General features: G+C 33.9%; 1 protein-coding gene across 1 annotated transcript in view; it reads left to right on the top strand.

Annotated features, from left to right (window-relative positions):
* The window catches only part of LOC141814692 (ATP-dependent DNA helicase At3g02060, chloroplastic), a 36,468-nt gene extending 16,652 nt beyond the window's left edge, over positions 1–19,816 (top strand). Inside the window, exons 7-15 of the mRNA XM_074702632.1 lie at positions 1,195–1,265; positions 6,896–7,057; positions 12,735–12,821; positions 13,508–13,681; positions 13,835–13,879; positions 13,970–14,140; positions 14,222–14,407; positions 19,088–19,412; positions 19,526–19,816. Of these exons, the coding sequence (XP_074558733.1) occupies positions 1,195–1,265; positions 6,896–7,057; positions 12,735–12,821; positions 13,508–13,681; positions 13,835–13,879; positions 13,970–14,140; positions 14,222–14,407; positions 19,088–19,189 (998 nt within the window). The 3' untranslated portion in view covers positions 19,190–19,412; positions 19,526–19,816. The remainder of the gene's footprint in view (positions 1–1,194; positions 1,266–6,895; positions 7,058–12,734; positions 12,822–13,507; positions 13,682–13,834; positions 13,880–13,969; positions 14,141–14,221; positions 14,408–19,087; positions 19,413–19,525) is intronic.
* Positions 19,817–21,637: the final 1,821 nt, after the last annotated feature.

Below are 21,637 nucleotides of genomic sequence, written 5' to 3'. Positions count from 1 at the left end.
AATCTTGTATACAATATGTTTTAACTAGTTTGAGACGGAATTGAGAACCAAATTGTAAATAGAATAAAACTCAATTGAAAGTGGTAAATATAAAAGACCAATAATTGTAATATATATCAATGTAGTGGAGAGTGGAGACTACCTAAGTAAATAACTCTAATAATTTTCCCACTTCAATAAGTATGAGATATGACTTGTCTTAAAAACTTGGCTAGCAAAGGATAATGTGATTTTTTTACCCGATGATGGACAATATTGATACTAATTAACTTTGTATGAATAGCTTAAACATTATGAACTATATGAAGCTTTTTACTAGCTTTCACTTTGCAACCAAACTTTTCTTTGACACCTTGTGAGCGTAAGGGATTTTAGATATTTTAGAAGTGTTGCATGAACAAGAAAGATGGGAAGGATGTACTAGAGGGGATAGAGTTCAATTTTTGCTTGTTTTCAACCAAAATCCATTTGATTATTTGTTTTATGTATCATTGCTTCATTACCACTAGACGAATGTTAGATATGGTTTTATGACATCAGCGCTAAGAAAGCTAGTATCATGCTATTAAGATGACAACTTCTTGATAATATTGATGCAAGTGATCTTTGTATGAAATTGAGCCTTATTTGCTCACAATAGTCTCAGTCTTAATGGGTTAGTCAAATCTTAATTTAACATAATCAATTTAATCCAGTTTGATTTGGAGCTGCAACTAAACTGCAATGTCTTAAAATGGTTAGATTGGGTCTTTAAAACAAACCACGCAATTTGGATGTCTTAGTGAATCAAATTTAAGATGACAGTGACTCCTCATGAGCAGCTAATAATCTCAGTCTTGACATGATGGGGAAACCTGTGGGTCTCAACCAATGATCTTATTGGTCCATGTGCCTCAGTTGATGCACTCACGAGAGAGTAGAAATTCTATCATGCCTGAATTAATAACACAATAGCATGGTTTACCAGAGATTGTAGAAGTAATAACAAAAGTATTTAAGATAAAACTTCAGATCATGAATCAATTTATTTTTCTGGAGTGGTTTTAAAAGTTTTCATTTATAATATTTGTTTAGTTGTTTTTACATCAGGAACCAAAATCAATGTGCCAGGTTTTGTTAATTAAAAGAAAACATACCTCTGTCAATCCACATGTTGGGATTGGTCCGATTATCTGCAATCTGTTTGTGATACAGGGTTAGAAGAAGTAAGAGATTTTCTTGAAGATTCATTCCCCTGTGCTACAATTGCAATTGCTCATGGAAAGGTTTGTTGGTTTATTTATTGACAAAGATTTGTAATAGGAGCCTGCTTCTCTTTCACTAGCATTTCAGGAAACTTGATATGACTTTTTTTGGATAGCATAGTAACTTCCAGTACTTTTAATTTTTTGCTTTTATTCTTTATCCCTTTTAAGGACAAGTTTACCTAGTTCTATAATTTTTGAAGCTTTTACTGCAATGGGATTTTGTTAGAAATAGGAGGATTGGATTACATGCGAGGATAACTAGCATCTTCAAGGGAAGAAGAGAATGCCTAGTTTCTTAGAATAGATGATAAAAGAAGAGTCAATACCAAGGAAAATTTTTTCGGATTAAACTTGCTTGAGGAAAATCACTGATAGATAGAACGTAATATGTGCATATGGCTAATTAGACATGCCTACCCAGCTGGGTTCGAGTCGGACCCCAGCTCAGAACCATAACTAGGTCAACGAGGCCTCGTTTGATGGGCTTAAATCATAACTTGTCCACTTTTAGAGTTTTGGCCTAAAATCATCTGCGAGCCGATTCAAACCAATGGTTAACTGGCAATTCATGGGGTATTTTTTAAAAACTATTAGGTGAATTTTTTAAATGGTCCAATTTTTTTTAAATGAAGAGATAGCCTCTCGTTCAATAATATTCATAATATTTTAATAGTCTTAATGGTGTGATTCAATATAAACCAAGCCATTTGCCTTGTATTTGTCAATGTAGGACTATTCCAAATGTCTTGACTTTTTCAATGTTGAATATTCCATTTTAAACTCATTTCATTTGTTCATTCCATTTAAATATCTTAGTTGGTCATTCATTGGTCTTATTTTATTTTATTTTATCCATCCAACATCTAACTTATTGAGTTTATAGAGACTGTTTGACTTGTATGATATGTTCAACAATAATTTGCTAAAGGATATAATTTATTCAACTATAAAATTATATATATAGTGAAGACTATCACTGAACATATAAAATTAATCAAAAGATATAACTTGTGTGATATATATGCCTCACCACATTAAAATATAACAATGTTAATATTAGATTAAAAAAAATCAGTGGTATCGAGTGCAAGGTCAATTGATCTATAATACATTATTATAGTAACAATGAAGATAAGGGGAGGGCGTGACGACATAGAGGATAAAAATTCAATACTAGAGAAAGCCTAGGAAGAGAGATAGAAATGTTTTACTTGAGTGGATAAATGGAGAGAAAAACTAAAGAATGAATTCCTTCGTCTCTCCTTTTATAGGGAAAAACACATAAATAAACTTACATAATATAAACTCCCGAATGTTAACAAAGCAACTTTGTGAAGAATGAATTGAGGCTTTCCTTAAAACTAATTTACCGTATTCAATAATATTTATAATATTTTAATGGTGAAGAACGAATCGAGACTTTCCTTAAAACAAATTTATCTTATTCAATAATATTTAATATTTTAATGGCATGATTCGATATAAATCAATCTAATTGCCTTGAATTTTTTAATGTGTAGTTGTTTCACCTTTACATTGGAATCAATTTTCCATTCATTAACCAACCCATTTGTCTACTGAAGCTAATATTTAAAATAAAATATAATATAAATAATAACTATTAGAATATTTAGGGATAAATATTCTGTTAGGGATAAATATTTTATTTTTCTTTTTTATAGAATAATTCTCCTAGAATAGGTCCCTATATTCGTGTATAAATAGGGGTTTATCTCTTGTAATAAAGTAAAGATTCCATATTATTTTACATGGTATCAGAGCAAGGTTGGGTTTAGGGTTATCCGCCTGAACCCATCCTCTTCCTTCTCTCTCTGTTCGCCATGTGTTTTCCTCGCGTGCGTTTTTGTTCGTCGTTTTTACTGATTGGATCGCGACTTCTTCTCTCGCGATCCCTCTTCTGCTGACGACTTCTTCTCCTCTCGGCTCACTGCTTCCGGCTGTCAGTTCAGAATCAACAGAGGTGATCGTTCAGGCGACACATCTATCCGCCGCCTTCCTCGTCGTACGTTTTCCTCGTCGCGACGCAGCAATTGCAACGACTTTCTCGTCGCGCGTCTTCCTCGACGTGACGAGCAGCACACCTTCCTCGTCGCGACGCAGCAATTGCAGCGGCTTCCTCGTCGCGCGTCTTCCTCGACGCGACGAGCAGCACGCCTTCCTCGTCGTGCGTTTTCCTCGTTGCGACGCAGCAATCGCAGTAGCTTCCTCGTTGCGCGTCTTCCTCGACGCGACGAGCAGCACGCCTTCCTCGTCGCACGTTTTCCTCGTCGCGACGCAGCAATCGCAGCGGCTTCCTCATCGCGCGTCTTCCTCGACGCGACGAGCAGCACACCTTCCTCGTCGCGCGTTTTCCTCGTCGTGATGCAGTAATCGCAGCGGCTTCCTCGTCGTGCGTCTTCCTCGAACTCGACGAGTAGCACGCTTTCCTCGTCGCGTGTTTTCCTCGTCGCGACGCAACAATCGCAGCGGCTTCCTCGTCGCGCGTCTTCCTTGACGCGACGAGCAACACGTCTTCCTCGTCCTACCTCCCCGTGCTGCACAGATCGTCCAAAATTCTGTTGCTCCTTCAGTTTCCACTTAACAGTTGCTTCAAAAGCTAAGATTTGGAGAGGTTACACAAATGTCACTTATATGTGACAACCTAGCCGCTATGCATATCGCCTCGAATCCAGTTTTTCATCAGAGGACAAAGCATATTGAAGTCGATTGTCACTTTGTCAGAGAGAAAGTCATATCTGGTGAAATATCTACTAGCTTTATTAATTCACAGGATCAACTAGTAGATATATTTATCAAGTCACTGAGAGGTCCTCGAATTGACTACATATGTAACAAGCTGGGTACATATGATTTATATTCTTCAGCTTGAGGGGGAGTGCTAGAATATTTAGGGATAAATATTTTGTTAGGGATAAATATTCTGTTTTTCTTTTTTATAGAATAATTCTCCTAGAATAGGTCTTTATATTCGTGAATAAATAGAGGCTTATCTCTTGTAATAAAGTAAAGATTCCATATTATTTTACAATAACAATGAACCGCCAAACCAACGGTGAACCATGATCTAAACTGTAATCGGTGGTTTTGAACCGTGAACCATAACCGATTGTGAAGGTTAAGATTAAGGGTTGAGATTTTTTTAACTATTGAACCGGTGGTTTCGAACGGTTGAACAGGTCCAAACTGTGACCAGGAACATCTTGGTTTATGTCCTTTTAACTTGGTCTAGGATAGACTTTATTTGGTCCATTCTAATAATGTTAAACTTATTCTAAAATAAACCTTTTATAATTCTTTAGTCTATAGTAAATCAACTCTATATTAAAACTAAACAATTTATATTTTATTGTATAATCAAAATCAAGGATTAAAATCTCAACCCATATCAAGGTTTCGATTTCAGATTAGAACAATACCGTTTCGGTATCGTATTATGCTGTGCCAATATGGTTTCAATATTTTTTAATTATAAAATATATTATTAAAAATAAAAAATTAACTTAAATATTTAAAAAACAAAAAAATCTGAAAAAATTAAAAAATATATAAATAAATAAATTTTATTATATATTTTTAGAATTAAAATAAATAATATATATATGTATATATAATTAATATGATAGTTATATTAAGATTTAATAAAGTCTATTTAAATTATCTCAACTATAACTGGGAGTTAATTGAAATTATTAATTAAAGTTTTAATTAAACTCCTGCACACCAATCCCGCGACCCCTCTGACATGGCCGTCAAGGTCGCGCGAGCCCTCCGAAGTTGTCGCCATGGTTAAGCAACCCTTTCGGCGCGACTGCCAGGGTCGCGTGACCTTTCGGCATGGCCAGAGGGGTCGCACGACCTTTCTGGCGCTACCGTCGAATGTCGGTCCGTGCCGATGCCAGTCCCATGTCGGAACTGTAAAAACCGTGAGTATTGGGCGGAACGGCTCGATGTTTTAACCCTTGATCAAAATACTATCAAGACTAAATATAATTATTTATTATGTGGATTCCCTACTGATTGTTGATGCGATAGAAAAACACACGGCATCACTTCTTTATTGAAAAGTGTGCTTGTCATTGTGCATGAATTCATGAAAGCTTCTAGGGACTCTTAGAGGAGATGTTGTGGGTCATGATCATATCAATTGTTGCAACAATGATAGGATCAAGGAAGATGAAAGACATAAGGTTCAAGACATGTTCATGGGGGTTACTTGCTGAAAAAGGGTCTTTGTCTAACTAAACAGGGAAGACATCTGGTCCTATAGCTGTCCATGAAAAGTGCATACAGATCACAGCGGAGAAGAGGGGATCTATCTATTAGAGAATACTAATTAACCTGATAAAAGCTAATATAGTAAACAAACAAGGGCATTAATTCTTTCATCCATATTTTATTTCATCAAACTTACCATGTTTAGATGTAATGTATAATTCAATCAGTTGAGTTGTTATAGAACTATGAAAACAAAGGTGTCAAATATGGGGACTAAATTTAAAAATTGAGAAGGATAAAGGCTGTAAGATATATTATGGCATGTGATGATTGTTAGACATGTTGACAGAAATTTGTAAATTAAAAAAAAAAAATAGAGGATCTTAATGCTATTCCAATGAAAATAAACTTTTTAGTGATGACTAAAAAAATTATGAATGTATGGACTAAAATACAATATTGTTGGTGATACGTGTCTAAACCACAAATATGTTTGTGTAAAAAATTAGGAAGATAAGTGTAAATTTAAAAAAAATAGGAGATGATAATATAATTTTTCATGTGGTAGTGAAACGAAATTTTACAAATGAAGATGAGCATTATAAAAATGTAAGGAAAAACAGAGCAACTTTGAAAAATAGATATAATTCTATATATTTCATAATAATTACTACTTTGTCATTAATATTTATTTGAAAAACATTCAAAAATTGTTGTGATAAACAATTTCTTAAAAGTAAAGAATTTTTACTAGTTCAGAAAAATTAAAATTTATTTTGGTGGTTACAGTCATGCCAAACAAGATCTCTATAATAATTTTTGTTTTCTAAAAAATGAAAATTAGAAAAAAAAATAGTTTGCAAGCGTACTGGTAGATGATGCAACCAATTCTTGCCTTCAGCTAATCAATTTTTTTTTTTCTGTAGTGCGAATCTTTTTCCTTGTCATTTTGATGGGTGGGTGTGTTATGGCCAATGAGCGTTCCTGAATAGGGAAGCAGATCCATAACCAATTCACGATTTCATTAATCCGCTCATGCTCCATAAGAAATTGAGAGTTATAAGGGCATTGAATCCTTCTCCAAGTCATTTTGAGGGAGGGGGGTTATGGCCTGAAACCCCTTCTGAATTGGGACGGAGATATCCCCTCAAGCGCCATTAGTGATTGAGGGGTATATAAGTGTCCCAAAGGGACTTTCATTAAGCAGGCCCATTTCCCACAGATGCCAATCTCAAGCCCCATGGATACTCATAACCAATCTACATCGTATTATGAGCAATTTATTTTACAAGAAAAAAAAATCTTGGTAACTTAGCGTAAGCTATTAGCTTCTTAAATATTAACTGTCATAATATTCTGTTTGTTTTTTATTGCCTTGTATCCTGAAGAACACTTTTATCATTTCTTTTCAGCAAAACTCAAAGCATCTTGAAGATACAATGGAGAAGTTTTGCCTTGGAGAAATCCAGATGCTTATTTGCACCAATATAGTAGAAAGTGGGCTTGATATTCAGAATGCTAACACCATAATAGTTCAGGATGTTCACAAATTTGGTTTGGCACAAATATATCAGGTTCTTATTTTTCTTTCTCTGGTTCAGAAGCAATCATGTCCAATGGCAGGATAAGTCAATGTAGCTAAGCTCATATAATTGGTGTTCATGGATTGTAGTTGTTGATGTTTCTAATACATAATCATGCTACACATTAACTAGTTTTAAGGCTGGGTTTAGAAGTGCTTTGCCAAATCACTCTAAGGTCAAAACATTTGGAAGTTAATTAAGGTGTTTTGTAATTTCATGTTCAAATTGCTTTTACTAGAAGCACCGTAGCTCCTAAGCTACTTTTCTTATGTTGCTGCCAAAGTGCTTCCTCAAGTTGCTTTTAGAATGCAGTTTTTAGATATCAAACATTTACTTTAAAAACTGAATAGTTAGTAAAATATCAATGCCAAATATTGTAAAAATTTAAATTGAATATTAAAATATTATAAATATAATTTACTAAATAACTATGAAATAATATTTAACATTTAAACTGAATGCTCAAATATAATTTTATTTACAAAAATAAAACAATATTAAGCTATTATTTATATGTTAATAATAGGATAAATGATATTAGAAAAATAGAAAATTATTTTAAAATATTATTTAGTATTTACTAGTATAATAATTAATCATCAAAATAATATTTTAAATAATTAAATGATATCATTATGATTAGTTTAATATTAACAATAAAACAATATAAATATATTACAATCATCATTATATTGAATGAACATTATTGTTTATATATTAAGAAAAACATAAAATAATGTATTAATTGTTGAAGATATTAAATTCATTAGGTGTATTGGTACCCCCGTATTGATTATTTATGTGATATAATATAATATTTTTTCCTCAATTCTACCTGGATTTAGAGCTCATTAGTATCTAGGAAAGAGGCATTCCCCTAAGGAAGAGGCTATGTGCCATCCTCCCCTCATCCACCTCTTCTCTTCTCACTATAAATTCCATGTACTATGCTAACACCAATTGTTCTCTAAATGTTCTACTTCTTATTTGGTTCATATTAGATCCAACATGGAGCAAACTCTTGGTGGTAGTAGCCTTCCCTCATCCACCTCTTCTCTTCTTGCCATAAGCTGCACCTACTTTGTTGCCACCAATTGATCTCCAAATTGTTCTACTAATTATTTGGTCCATATGAAATCTGGCAAGGAACAAGTGTTGTAGGTTATCATTGTCCACCTGTAGCTTCTTCCTCCATGAGCACAAGTAATGCAAAATTCTCATGATTCCTTTCTATTGCTGGACCTATGACTCCATGTATGCATCTGATCACATGCCAATCTCTTGTTGCTCTATGCCTTCTTGTGCCTTATTACATCTTAGATAAGGCGGGAGGGTCACTAAAATTTCACTTGTCACCTATGCCATGTGAGCTATCATTGCCGCCCATGCAACCATCGTGTTGTCCATTGTTATCTAGATCTACTCTACCAATTGTCTAGCAAACTCATCTTCTCCAACTTCCTCTTAACATGAGTTAATTTGCATCATCTCTATTGTGACTTTGTCAAAAAGAGTTTCTTGGACCCAAATATGTATGCCACTTAATTATTCCACAAGCAAGGCTACTATACTTTTGCCAAATCGCTAAGTCCGATCAGCTTGTTTTGATGTGGTGGATTTTTTTGAATATTATATTGTTTATACAATATTATTGGTGCAATAGTGACATTTTTAGAGTGAGATGCATACAAATAAGAGGAGGAAAACTATTATACCTTAGAAAAAGATCTTACCTTAAGAGGGAGACAAATTTACATTCTCTGATTAGTTGCTTATTTTTTATATTTTTTATTAAACTTGCATGTATAATTTTTTTTATATTTTAATTTTAATTTTTTGTTTTGTTAAATTTGGATAAAATGTGACATTTAAATTAGTGCATCAGAAAATGGTTAAGGATTTTTTTCTTTAATTACACTAAATAATTGAAAATTGTGAAATAAAATTAGGGACTATTTTTTTATATATTACTCGAATTTAAATGGTTTTTTAAATATCAAAAATAGGAGATTGTTGGTAATATCATGCCCTAGATGGTTGAGTTCGACTAGCTTATTTTGAAATAGTTGGTAAAGGGTTTGAGTTAGGTATAGCTTATTTTCTGATATATTTGTAAAATGTGTAACTGCACAGATTTGACAGGTAACTATAGGTGCAATTATGACTACAAATCTTGAGCTTGGACAAGTTCAAGTTGGTCAAGGTATCAAATACTTAATAGATAAAGAAGACCAATAGGTGTTGGATACATGAAAGATTAAGGTTGGCTAGGAGTGTGACATGTTCCATGAGGAAGACTCGGAGGTAAGACTTCTAAGCAGTTTAGAAAGATCCAAAGGCTAGGTGTCTTGGTAAAGGAAGACTCAAATGCGAGGCCTCTTGGTAGATGAGGAAGATCCAAAGGCAAGCCCAGTCTGCAAATGAGGACAAATGAGTCTTAAGAGATTACAAGTGACTATAATCTTGCATTTTGGATAAATGTTTACCCATGCATTCACTCGACCAAGGAACATGTGTTTTGGTTCATAGTTGGCAATAAGCTTGATCTCGAGTCAAGTCGAGATCCTCAAGAAGATTTAGTAAACTTAAGTTTTGTTTTAGTCAATTGAACAATCAAGTTGATTCGATAGTCAACTATTGACTTTTTGCTCCGGGATAGAAGGGTTTTATTTCAACTTAAGTTTCAGTCAATTAAAGTGGTTTAAATCGACAACCTGAAATAGGTTGCTCTTTATTTGAATTAAGTTTACTAACAGGAAAATGTTGTAGCAATAGTCATCTGAAAGAGCTTGAGTTGTTTGACTTGGATTTGTGTTGACTAAACTTGCTTTTATTCAATTGAATCTGGTTTTAGTTGACTAGGATACTATTTGCTGGAAAATGAAACTGCAATCTTCCAACTGAGTCAATTGACACGAGTTGAACTGACTACAATGGATTTGTTTCGATTGAATAGATGTTGAGTCGATTGAAGAGTAATAGTCAATAGGTAAGACTTTCTTGATTGATGTTTTAGTCAAATGGAGGAGATTTGAGTCGATTGAAATTAAATAGAGCAGCTGTGTGAAGCTTATCAAGTTTGGTTTGAATAAATAGAGAGGTAGGGTAGCTTGACCACAACAAGAATTCTATTGCTCAGCTCAAATTCCACACTCTCTTATTTGTTTTATAATCTTTTTTATTCTTGTTGAAACTCAGAGCTTGAGATTTCCATCTTTAAGCTCTTGCAAAATATTTTTTAAAAAAATTTTCCCCACGTATTTATTTTTATCATTGTAAAAGGAAAGCATTTTATTTTTATGAAGTTTCTTCGTCTCTTGTAGGACAACATTTTATGGGATTTTTGAAGATTGACCCACCTAACAGGTCAATAGGCTGTGGAATAGAACTCGAGGTCCGAACCATGTTAAATAATTTGTTGGCATTGCTTTTGTTCTTATGTGATTCCATTGCTTAACTATAACTTTATTTGATCCTTGGAATTTGTATAAAAGTAGTTGAGTTATTTTGATTTTCAGATTTTTGGCTATTCATACGTCTCTAGCCGCCTCATCGATCCTAGAGATGTAAGTGGTTTTTTCTGCTTCTGCCACACTGCTTTTGCTGGCCAACTCACGGAAGGTGTTGGCATCGTCAATGATGGGCCACAGCAAAAGCCACTTGCCTGTGTAGTCTGTTTGTCTCTTGGTTTGTACCTCAGACACCATCTAATGTTTGTTCCCTACAAGGATGACATCGGGTCATCATCTGCAGCACTTGCTAGTCTGGTCCTTTTTTTTCTCTCATTTGTGTCTAAAATGCCGCCTGAGATTCCATCATGTTTCTCTCGCTCTTTTTTTTTTTTTGCTATTTTCCTCTCAATTCTATTTCCCTTCCTCGTCTTCCATATTTGAGATTCCCAAATATGTGGTGACCGCACTATCCTATTTCTTCTTCCTGTTGATGTGGTGTAGTTATTCAGCTTCTTCTCATATTCTTCCTAGATTTGTTTTTCTTCTCTTTCATCCACACTCAACATGTATGTCTTGCTTTGCTTCCCAGATCTCTTTCATTTGGTGCCAGTCACCAAACCTGCTATTCTACTTCCCACAGTAAGTAACCATGTTTTCTTCCTCTACATTAATTGTGTAGCTCTGCTCTCGATGCTTCCTTTCCATCATTTTGTTTTCTGCTTTTCTCTGTACGTTTCCTTCTCTTTCTCCCCAATAGATCAAGCAGTTCAGCCTCCTTCATACTTGTCTTCTTCATAGGTGCATGTTGTGAAGGGAAGTCCTTGAGCATTCATCTTCTATCTGTCTTTTTCCTCGTGTTTTTTCTTTCTCGTGTTCCTTGTTCTTGGTAATCATCTCTAGTGAAAACCTATGTCTGATTCTCATTCTATGACCCATAAAGGGCCAAGATGTGTTATCTATCTCCAACAAAGTGTTTAGTAAAGAAAATGCTCTGTTATCGTTTTGCTATATCCAACAAAAGACTCTGTTATGCCTTCTTTCCTCCAGAACCTTTTAAGTGCTTTCCTTTTCCAATTAGTCTCAGCTTGTTGCATTGGGTAAGATAAGCTGCTTTAGAGAGAACTCACTAAAGAGTTCAGTTTCTGAAATACCCTCTTTATCGTTAGTTTCATTTTATCTTTTTCTTCATTTTTCTATCTTATCCATGTGTTAGCTAGTCTAAGGTGATTGACAACATTGCCTATGTGCTTGCATAACTATTTTTAGAGCTTTGCTGATCTAAGGTCAAAGGGATTCTTGGCTTCATACTTCATTAAGTATGTTTTGCCTGCATACAATACTAGTATATTTCTCACTTTATTATTGTTGTGTCTAATTTATATTCTCATGAGAAATTTTTATATGACAACTTGGACATGGATAGTATCTATTTTCAGCTTGTGGAGTGTTGAGTCTCATGTTGGTACTTCTATATTTAGGGTTTTATATGCCCGTGTATAGGTTATTTTGTATAGTTTCCCTATATTCTATATGAATATTTGTACCACAAATTATGGCATAAAACCAAACACTACGTTGATCAACAAACCAGTGTTTTAACATATTATAATGAATATGATGAAAAAAGAACAATCAATCACAGGAATATTTATATTTTAAAATAGTAATTACACAAAATAGTGTATCATGTTTTCATTTTAACAAAACACTGAATATGAGATATACATTTATAATTTATTTTAAATTTTGGTTAACAATATTTGATTCTAATTATTTATTATACCATCATCCTTTACCTAATTGTGAAAATTGCTTTGCAAAACAATTTTTAAATTTGTGTTACCCAACACTAGAGTACTTTCACACAGTGCACTGTAGCACAAAGTACATTCTCTAAATGCACTTTGACATCTGTGCTCTATTTCCATTAGCATGAGGTCTCATACAAGCAAAAGACAAGAAGTCTGCTATTATCATCCTCTTGAGAAAAAACTTTGCTGTAAGCGTATTACATTTATTTTAGTCAATGGTGATGTGCTACTCGACTGTTTAGTTATGATGACAGTTCCAACAACATTGGAATTCATCTTGTACATTTAGAAGATTTTGTTGGATGTCCATTCTAGAATTCTTTAAATTATTATGATTTGTTTCATTTTGCCTTTCAATCTATTGTTTAATGTACTAAATATGCCATTATAATATCTCTTAATTAGCTTCGAGGAAGGGTCGGGAGATCAGATAAAGAAGCTTATGCATACTTGTTCTATCCTGACAAGTCATTGCTCTCTGATCAAGCTGCAGTGAGTATTCTACTACTATGTCACCTGATTTCTTTCCCTGAAATTTTAGATCTCAGTTGGCTTGAAACTTTAGTTTGATTCTATGTTATAATTGGTTCAGTAATGTAACTCCCTATAATGTTTGTTTCTGTTTCTTAAAGAATGTAATTTAAGGTCTCTATTTCACTCATGGTTTAAAATTTTGAACTGTATTGGAGTTTCGGTTTATGACTGGAATGATATAGTTTTAGTGCCGTATAATGCCGTACCGATATGGCTTGGTATTTTTTAAATATAAAATATAAAAAATTTAATTTAAATATTAAAAAAAATAAAAATACAAAAAATAAAATATTTTTTTAAAAAAGGACAAAAAATACGGGCTATATGGTAAGTAAATATTAAATTAATGGAATAGTTTTATTATCTTTTGATTAAGTCGGTTTAGATTATCCTATTATAACTAAAAATTGATTGAAATTACTAACCTAAAGTTAATTATTAATTTCCTTGCTATATCATCGTGGGCAGCCCGGTCGTGGGCCTCCATGACCTTGCGGAGGTCGCCGTGGGTAGGGCGGCCTCCGCGACACCACGGCAGCACACGGTGCCGATGTCGGATGGTGGCCAAATAGTAAATTGTCTCAGAACGAAATTTTAAATCCTGATTTCACTTACCATTACGACTGGTGGTTGTTTCGTCACAGGAAAGACTTGCTGCAATCGAGGATTTCGGAGACCTAGGCAAAGGATTTCATCTTGCAGAGAGAGACATGGGAATAAGGGGGTTTGGTAATATATTTGGTGAACAACAGACAGGTGATATTGGAAATGTTGGGATTGATCTCTTCTTTGAGATGCTTTTTGAAAGCTTATCTAAGGTATTTCCTTGTGTTATAGGATCTTTCAAGTTTTTAGTTGGTATGCGGACACTTTCTTTGATCATGTCATTGAATTGTACCAATTGAAATCAATATTCAATACAATGTTAGTATAATTCAAGAAAACACTGAAATTGCTAAGTTTTCTATTAGGTTGATGAAAATAGACTTCTGCCAGTACCTTATAACAGCGTGCAGGTGCTAACATTTTCCCCCAATGTAAATATTTTTGTTAATCTTTTGAGATCATATCTTAATGTATGCCTTTTTTCCCCCTTGTTTGCCCAGCTTGATATAAATTTAACACCGCACCTCTCCTCTGACTACATAAATTATCTTGATAACCCTCTTGAACTTATCAAGGAAGTAGAGAGAGCTGCAGCAAATGATATATGGCAATTAATGCAATTCACTGAACAGTTCCGTCGACAATATGGAAAAGAACCTCATTCAATGGAGGTGTTAATCACTATTGAACTTTAATGCTAAAGATCAATCTGTTCAAGTCTAACACTTCCCGCTTTACTTTGTTGTATGCAGATATTGCTAAAAAAACTTTATGTGAGGCGAATGGCAGCAGACCTTGGTATCAAAAGGATATATACAAGTGGAAAGACAGTTGTTATGATCACAAACATGAGCAAGAAGGTCTTCAGGCTTATGACAGAGTCGATGACATCTGATATATATCGGAATTCTCTTTCGTTCACTCATAATGAAATAAAGGTGCATTTTCATATCATTTTTGTAAATTGATGCAGTGTTTAAAATATTGGCCTGAGGTGGATCTTGATTGCTAGGATTGGCATGTTATCAAGTGCCATGCCCATCTTTGTTAGGCCCTGGATACTGTAACGGACCAGATCACTTGCCACCTCCTTTGATTTCATTCCAAACATCATGTAGATCATACAAGTGTTAGAAAATAATGCCATCATATCTAAATTACTAGGCATCAAATTTAAACATATGATCTTAAGATATGAGATTTTTGAGAAAGTTCTGAAGAATTTTGATCATATCTAAATACTAGCACAATACATATTAAGAACCAACCACGGTTTCAAGTGTCAATTGGTATTGGCTAATGGAGTCATAACATATAATTCCAATTATTGATCGATACCGACATTGTGTAGGCATTAGTAGATGTCATGGTGTCGTCAATGCACACAATTTCAATTGTATTGATAGAGACAAGAAGAATCCCTTCTTATGACTCATCATTTGATTCCATCTTAAGATGGAACACTATAAGGAGACAGAAAGCACCAACCAGAGTATTAATTGTAACAAAGAGGATGAGTGATATTAGAATCCTCTATTGTGTCTCTACTGTGCGTATTTCAATTCCAATTATGTTAGCAGCAGTTCAATTCTAATATCTATAGACGTAAAAGAAAATAGTTTCAATGCCAAATGCCCTAAGAACGTCACTTCTATTGTGTCTATACTGTGTATTTCAATTCCAATTATGTTAGCAGAAGTTCAATTCTAATATCTATGGACGTAAAAGAAAATAGCTTCAATGCCAAATGCCCTAAGAACGCCATTTAATATAGATCTTATAAAATTATGGTTGAGGAAGTTATATGAATCAATGTTGTCATCTAATGTATGGAATTCATTTTGGTATTAGTAAGGTGTAATTATTAGTAGAGATGCTTGGTATATTTTTTTCTCTTTACTCTAATTCAATTAACATTCTAATGGTTATAGGCATATATTTAGAGGGAAACAAGGTAAGGTGGAAGACTAGTGTAGAAGTAAAACATATTTGAGTCAATCTCACATGCTCTGAAATGTGTTGAATTATGTCAAGATTTAATAGAAATGTTACGCTGCAACACGAGATTGATTTGTTTGCATTACTCAGATTTATAGCATTTCGATGAAGATATCTTTGATAGATTTTCACAATAATCCCGTCTCATAAAAAGTATGACAAAATATATATAGTGTATTGAATAGTTGGGACATGATTTGATGCAAGTGTACAAAAAGTTGTGACATTAAAAATAAAATAACATTATGTTTCACACCCCTAAATTTTTTTAGACAAATATATTTGTTTGCCACATTCTCCAGCACCAAAAAGAACTTGATTCCTATAGATTTAAAAGTGAATGTCTTTAAGAGGAGCAAGTATTTGCCTCATTGTCATCTTCATAGTTGATCATGTTAATTTAAGTCATTTAAACCCAAAATGTAATGTAATTTAGACCCAATTCTAATTATTAATTCATCAAACATACCATTTGGGTTAATTGAAGAATAGATATTACAATAACTATATTGTATAAAGTATACTGCATAATATATGTAACTACATATATCAATATCAGATATAAGTTAACAAACCCATGAAAACTCATTTAAATCCATATTGAAGTTTATTGCACTCAGCCTTCCTGCTACTATGAATCCAACACATCTTATAATGATCTGTAGCTCTAGGCCTACTGCATGTCTATATCCTACTTGTGCCTTGTAATTGATACATCTCCGATGCAAGTTCAATTTCCATGAGTTAACCAAGATAGATTAATATAAATGTGAATCAACCTTGGACTCCTTCAAAGTTCTCCCACCCACTTCTATACGGAATAAATTGCTCAAATTTCAACAAATATACGCCCATTCTTTATTCGAGTCTAGTTTCCTATGAAAGAAGTGCGGAAGGAATGGTGCTTGGGTAAAGGATTACCCATATATCCTTTGTTAGTGTAGTTGTTTCCTTTATGAGCATGATCGATTATGGTTTTGATGTTTGGGCAAAATTTAGATAGGATTATATTTGTATCTAATATGTGTATGAAGTCATGCAGGGATTTAATTGAAGTACACATGGAGACTTGGCATGGTTAAGGTTGATGATGACTCGATGGCTTAAGAGTAGAAAGAAATCAAAGAAGAATGTTATGGGACCACAAGATGAGGAGCATCAGGGTGTAGTTGAGCTAGAGGAGGCAAAGATAGGTGAAGTATAAATGATGACATATGAAGCGAGCTGAGGGTTAGGTGCATCTGAGGGACAAGAAACTTGGCGGGAGATGATCTCATGGAAAAAATGAGCTGAGGTAACTCTTAAGTGAGTTGAGAGACTTGTAATTAGGAGAGAGTTTTCTTTAACTTACGCGAAGATTTGACCATGGAGATGGTTGTAGATGACAATCTAATGGACTGATGGCAATTTTCAATTGATTGGTGGTTGAGTCAACTAAGTTATTGACTCAAGTTGATTGACTGCAAGATAACTTTTAAGACTTGTACTTGGAAAGAGGGTAATTTCAACTTAGACAAAGACTCGACCATTAAGATCATCGAATTCAATTGATTGGTGGTTGAGTTGACAAAGTTGTCGACTATTTCTATTGGTGGCTGAGTCGATTGGAGTACCGATTGATTTAGAGTAGACCCGACCTTGGGCCGGGTACAAACCGGACTTGGCCCAAACTCTGCCTAGACCCGTAACCGGGTAACGAGCGGTTATCCATTGACCCGGTTACATTGGCCTGAACCGGAACTGACCCGGTTCCAGTTTAGGCCCAAAAAAACCATTGAACTGGCAGTTCAAAATGTTGATTTTATGGTGTGTGTTTTATTTTTTATTTTTAAAGTATTGCATGGCCTCTTGCAGCGGGCGATGGTCCCGCGCGGTTGCTTGCCGCAGGCAACGACCTTGCGCAACAAGTCCACCGTCCGCAATGGCGGCAACGGAGAAGGCTTCCTCCTCAATGAGGTGAGTTGTGGAGGAGACTTCCTCCTGAGGGAGGGCTCCATACCGTTTAAAGAGGATGGAAGGGGTGAAGAGGATGTTGATCAAGTGATGGATCACGGCATCTTGCGTCTGGTGCGATGGAGGCCAGATGTGATGGGAAAGGGAGGAGAATCTAGTGGCCGGAGAAGGAGACGACAAAGCGGAGGCTTCGTTGCCTTTAATAGCGAGAGGATCGCCACCGGCGGGCTTCGTCATTGTTTGGTCTTTTGCCATCTGATCGACGAGGATAGATCGATCGGGAATGGGGGATTTCTTTTCCATCATTTTTCTTTGGGATTTTGTTTCCGTCGCGAACCATGAACCGTCTTGCATCGTTGCGAACCGTGAACCGAACCACAATCGGTGTTTCCGAATCGTGAATCGTAACCGTTTTGGATGGTTAAGGTTAAGGGTTGACCTTTCAGGAATTCCGAACCATCGTCGAGTCTGATCTAAAGTCAATCAATTGATGGTAAATTCCAATTGACTAATGATAGTAGAAAAGATGATCTAACAAAGTTGAACAACAATGCTTAGATAACTTAGGGCTACAAGAAAAACAATCAACTGATGGTACAAGCAAGTCGACTGAGGTTGCCGTTGTTAGAATGGAAGTTATTAAAATCGGGAAAACCATCTTACTGGTAGTGGTGGATCTAACTGTTCTGCAATAGAACAATCGAACAATAAGTGAAGCTAAGTGAAATTGAATACTATAAAAGGACCAAATGAAGCAATTAAAAATTAACAGTTTACACTGATCTCCTGAGCTCTTTTTTGTACTCATGATTTTAACTCTTTAGCTTCCATTGGCACATAAGCTACCGGTGCCATCAATTTTTGAAACAATTAATTTTTATAAATCTAAACTTTCTTTCCCTCTTTCATTCTTTCTTTCTTTCTTTCAAAGGGATTACAAAATGGAGATATCTTTGTCTATCTCTGAAACCCATTAGAGTTGATTTCTTTCAAGCTGAGGAGGGATGATGCAAGAAGATTTTGAAAATATTATAACAGAAAAGGAGATGGCCAATTGTGAATGCTACAATAATATTTTTGTTATACATATGTAGTCGGGACAAAATCCTTATGTTGGAGTTATGCTTGTAACAGAGTCTTTAGTTAATAGCATTTGGGTCATGCTTGTAATTTCTTGGTTATTGAGTTTCCTTAGCTCTTAAAGATCTTTGCTTACAATTGTTTTCCTCCTTTTCCTCATATCTTCCATTCTTGTAGCCAGATCCTAAGTCTAGGACCAATCTATCATTGGTCCTAAGTTAAATATTTAAGCATTACTTAATGTTGCTGTTTGAAAAGATCCTGCATCAAATTGACTCCATTGAACCCAAAGTAGTGTCACACCAGTCCATTGGGTTCCATCTTATTTTGTATGTCCTATGTAACTGTAGACTTGAACTCATCTCTTTTTCATCACACTGATCAGAATTATTGGATTGCTGTTTTTTTTTCTTCTTGAGATGTTTGTTGTATCTACACATTTTATTAGCGAATTTAAGGTCAGATGCCAGTACTGTTTGAGAATTGATTGCATGGTAATCATATTTACATTTTTGGCATGTTTTGTTGGTTGCTGGTTCTAGTTTTCTTTGCCTTAGCATTTTTGGTTCTTTGTCACTGGCATTCAGGCGGAACTACTTTTGGATCTTCCTAAAGAACAACTCCTAAACTGGATTTTCCAGTGCTTGGCAGAGCTTTATACCATCTTGCCTGCTTTCGTGAAATACTAGAATCTATATGACAGAAAATGACTTTTATTCCACGAGGATGCAGTGTGGCAATAGTCAATACACCCCTAGGCTGCCCTGATTTTATCGAAGTACGTTTCAAGGAAGCCTTTTGCTTGTTGCTATTGTCAAATTGGTGACCATTCAGACCATTTTTTATCTGAAGTTTTGGTGCCAGTATCATATGGGCCATGAAGATTCTCAGACTTTAGTGTTAGAGATCCTGGTATGAGTTCTCTTTAGCAGAATCTTTTTCAGCTGCCCATGTACTAGGGCATGCTTTGTTGTACTGAAAACTTGTAACAAGTTTACTAAGGATTATGATCTTTTATTTTGCAGGATTTTCATTTTTGACTGTGATTTATTGTCTACTCCTGCTTCCAACCAAGAAGTGACTGCTCAAAAAGGAAACCAGGTGATAATTAGGGAGAACAACCTTATAGATCTACAGGATGAAACAATTATGCTTTGTTTTTTACCTGTAAATTATCCAATTCATCTGTTCCATGTGGTTAGCAATATCATATACATATTATATTGAGTTCGGCTATGATTGATCATTCTAGCCAGAACTTAAGTTAATCATATATTTGATCTGATCGCTATAGAACATTTTGAAATTCATTAGCATATCTTTTGTTTTGGTTAAGCTTAGTATTTGTGCAAAAAAGTCAATATATGTTTCATAAAATCCTATTTAATTAACACATTTTCTTAAATATGTATTAAAATGGTAACGTGTTTAATTAATATTATTCCTTAATCTTAAAAAAAATTTTGCCTTTTGATTTATTATATATCCTAAATATAATATAATATATGTATTATATGATATTTTGCTGTGTGGATGCTGGCACGTTAGTGGGGTCTAGTGTTAGACTGCTATTGCATGTAATTTGCGTGAATTTACAGCAAATAAAAAATGGAGCATGACCTGCAAAATTGTCATTTGGAAGACCAAATTTAATCCACTTGCTCGTGTAAGTGCCAAAATCAATTTTAATTTTAATTTATGGTTATAATTAAATGGATAAATTTATCACGGCTTATTAATTGGCGCATTTAAATTAAAACTTTTCTTGGATAATTGATAGAGGCTATTGGAACATTTAATCAATAAGTTAGTTATCCGTTCACCTAGTTAAACAGGTTTGGGTATTGATTGGTTACGGTTTCGATCCCAAATTAATCATGAATCAACGGCTTGAATAAATGATTTTTATTTTTTTATTCGATTGTTGGAACCGATAGTTAATTGACGATTTTGACCATTTGAAGTTTTTTAATTTTTTTTTGTTTTCTTGAATGGATAAAATTATTTGATTAATTTTTTATCAATTGCTACGATTTAGTAATGAGACTGTTATTTTTTATCCCAAATTCTATATATGGGTCGTTCATTTCATTGTTTTGTTTTTACATTATCTTCAAAGGAAGTTCATTTCGGATCTCGGAAGAATAATGAAATAGTTATTCTGAATGTGAATCTTGATGACACTCAATTTATCGATGATGAACCAGAGCAACTTCTAACATTAGGTAAAGGAAGTATCAAAATTTCTAAGGTTTGGGATACTCCCCCTTTAAAATCATCTATTTTCATTAAATATTTTTAAAAAATCACTATAGTTCAAAGAAATACATGCGAAATGTAAGTATTGCAAAATTTTCTATAAATTTTAATTAAGCGGCGATTATAGATCATTGAAGCGATACATAAAAAATGAAACACTCGATGGAATTTGGAGTCGAACGTTCTCAAATATAACTATCTAGATTTTTATCGATAAGTGTAGGTACTGATTCAAATTTATTTAAATATTTTGATATTAAATTAAGAGAATTAGTAGCTAGTCTATAGAATACCCTTTAGTTTTGACTCTAAATTCACTTTTGAAGATTTTTACTAATCACTATCATCTATTAAACATGTTCCCTAAATTACACTTGTCCAATTAAAAATTAATAAGATAGGAAAAACATTTTAATTGAAAATTTAATAAATTAAATAATAAAGTTTTTTTATATATTTTGATATTTGGAGTAATCATTAGTAAACTTATTCATGTATGAGTGTAACTTATCATTGAATTGATAATTTTAAGGCAATTTAAAAATGTTTATTAGTATGTTGAGTTTTTGATGAAATACATACCACTCACAATATCTTTTAATTATTATATTTAATTTTAAAAGAATATGAATTAACTTCTAAAATATTTTCAATATCATTTGATAATGCTAGTTCTAATCTGTAAGTATTAATAAACTTAATTTATATATGAACTTGCTATTGGTTGTTTATTTTTCATATTCGTTATGTATATCATGTTTTAAATTTATACATTCAAGATGAATTAGAAATTCAAATTAAACTAATTACAATTACTATTTCTTATTTATGGTCACACTTGTAAAATACGAGCAAATTAACCCTATTTGTTAAGGTTT

This window comes from Curcuma longa, chromosome 21 (assembly GCF_044706935.1).
Source record: "Curcuma longa cultivar G26 ecotype Majalengka, Jawa Barat chromosome 21, ITB_CL_G26_1.1, whole genome shotgun sequence".
NCBI classification, from domain to species: Eukaryota; Viridiplantae; Streptophyta; class Magnoliopsida; order Zingiberales; family Zingiberaceae; genus Curcuma; species Curcuma longa.
The sequence above is the reverse complement of the archived record's forward strand: the minus strand, read 5'-3'. Positions and strand labels throughout refer to the sequence as shown.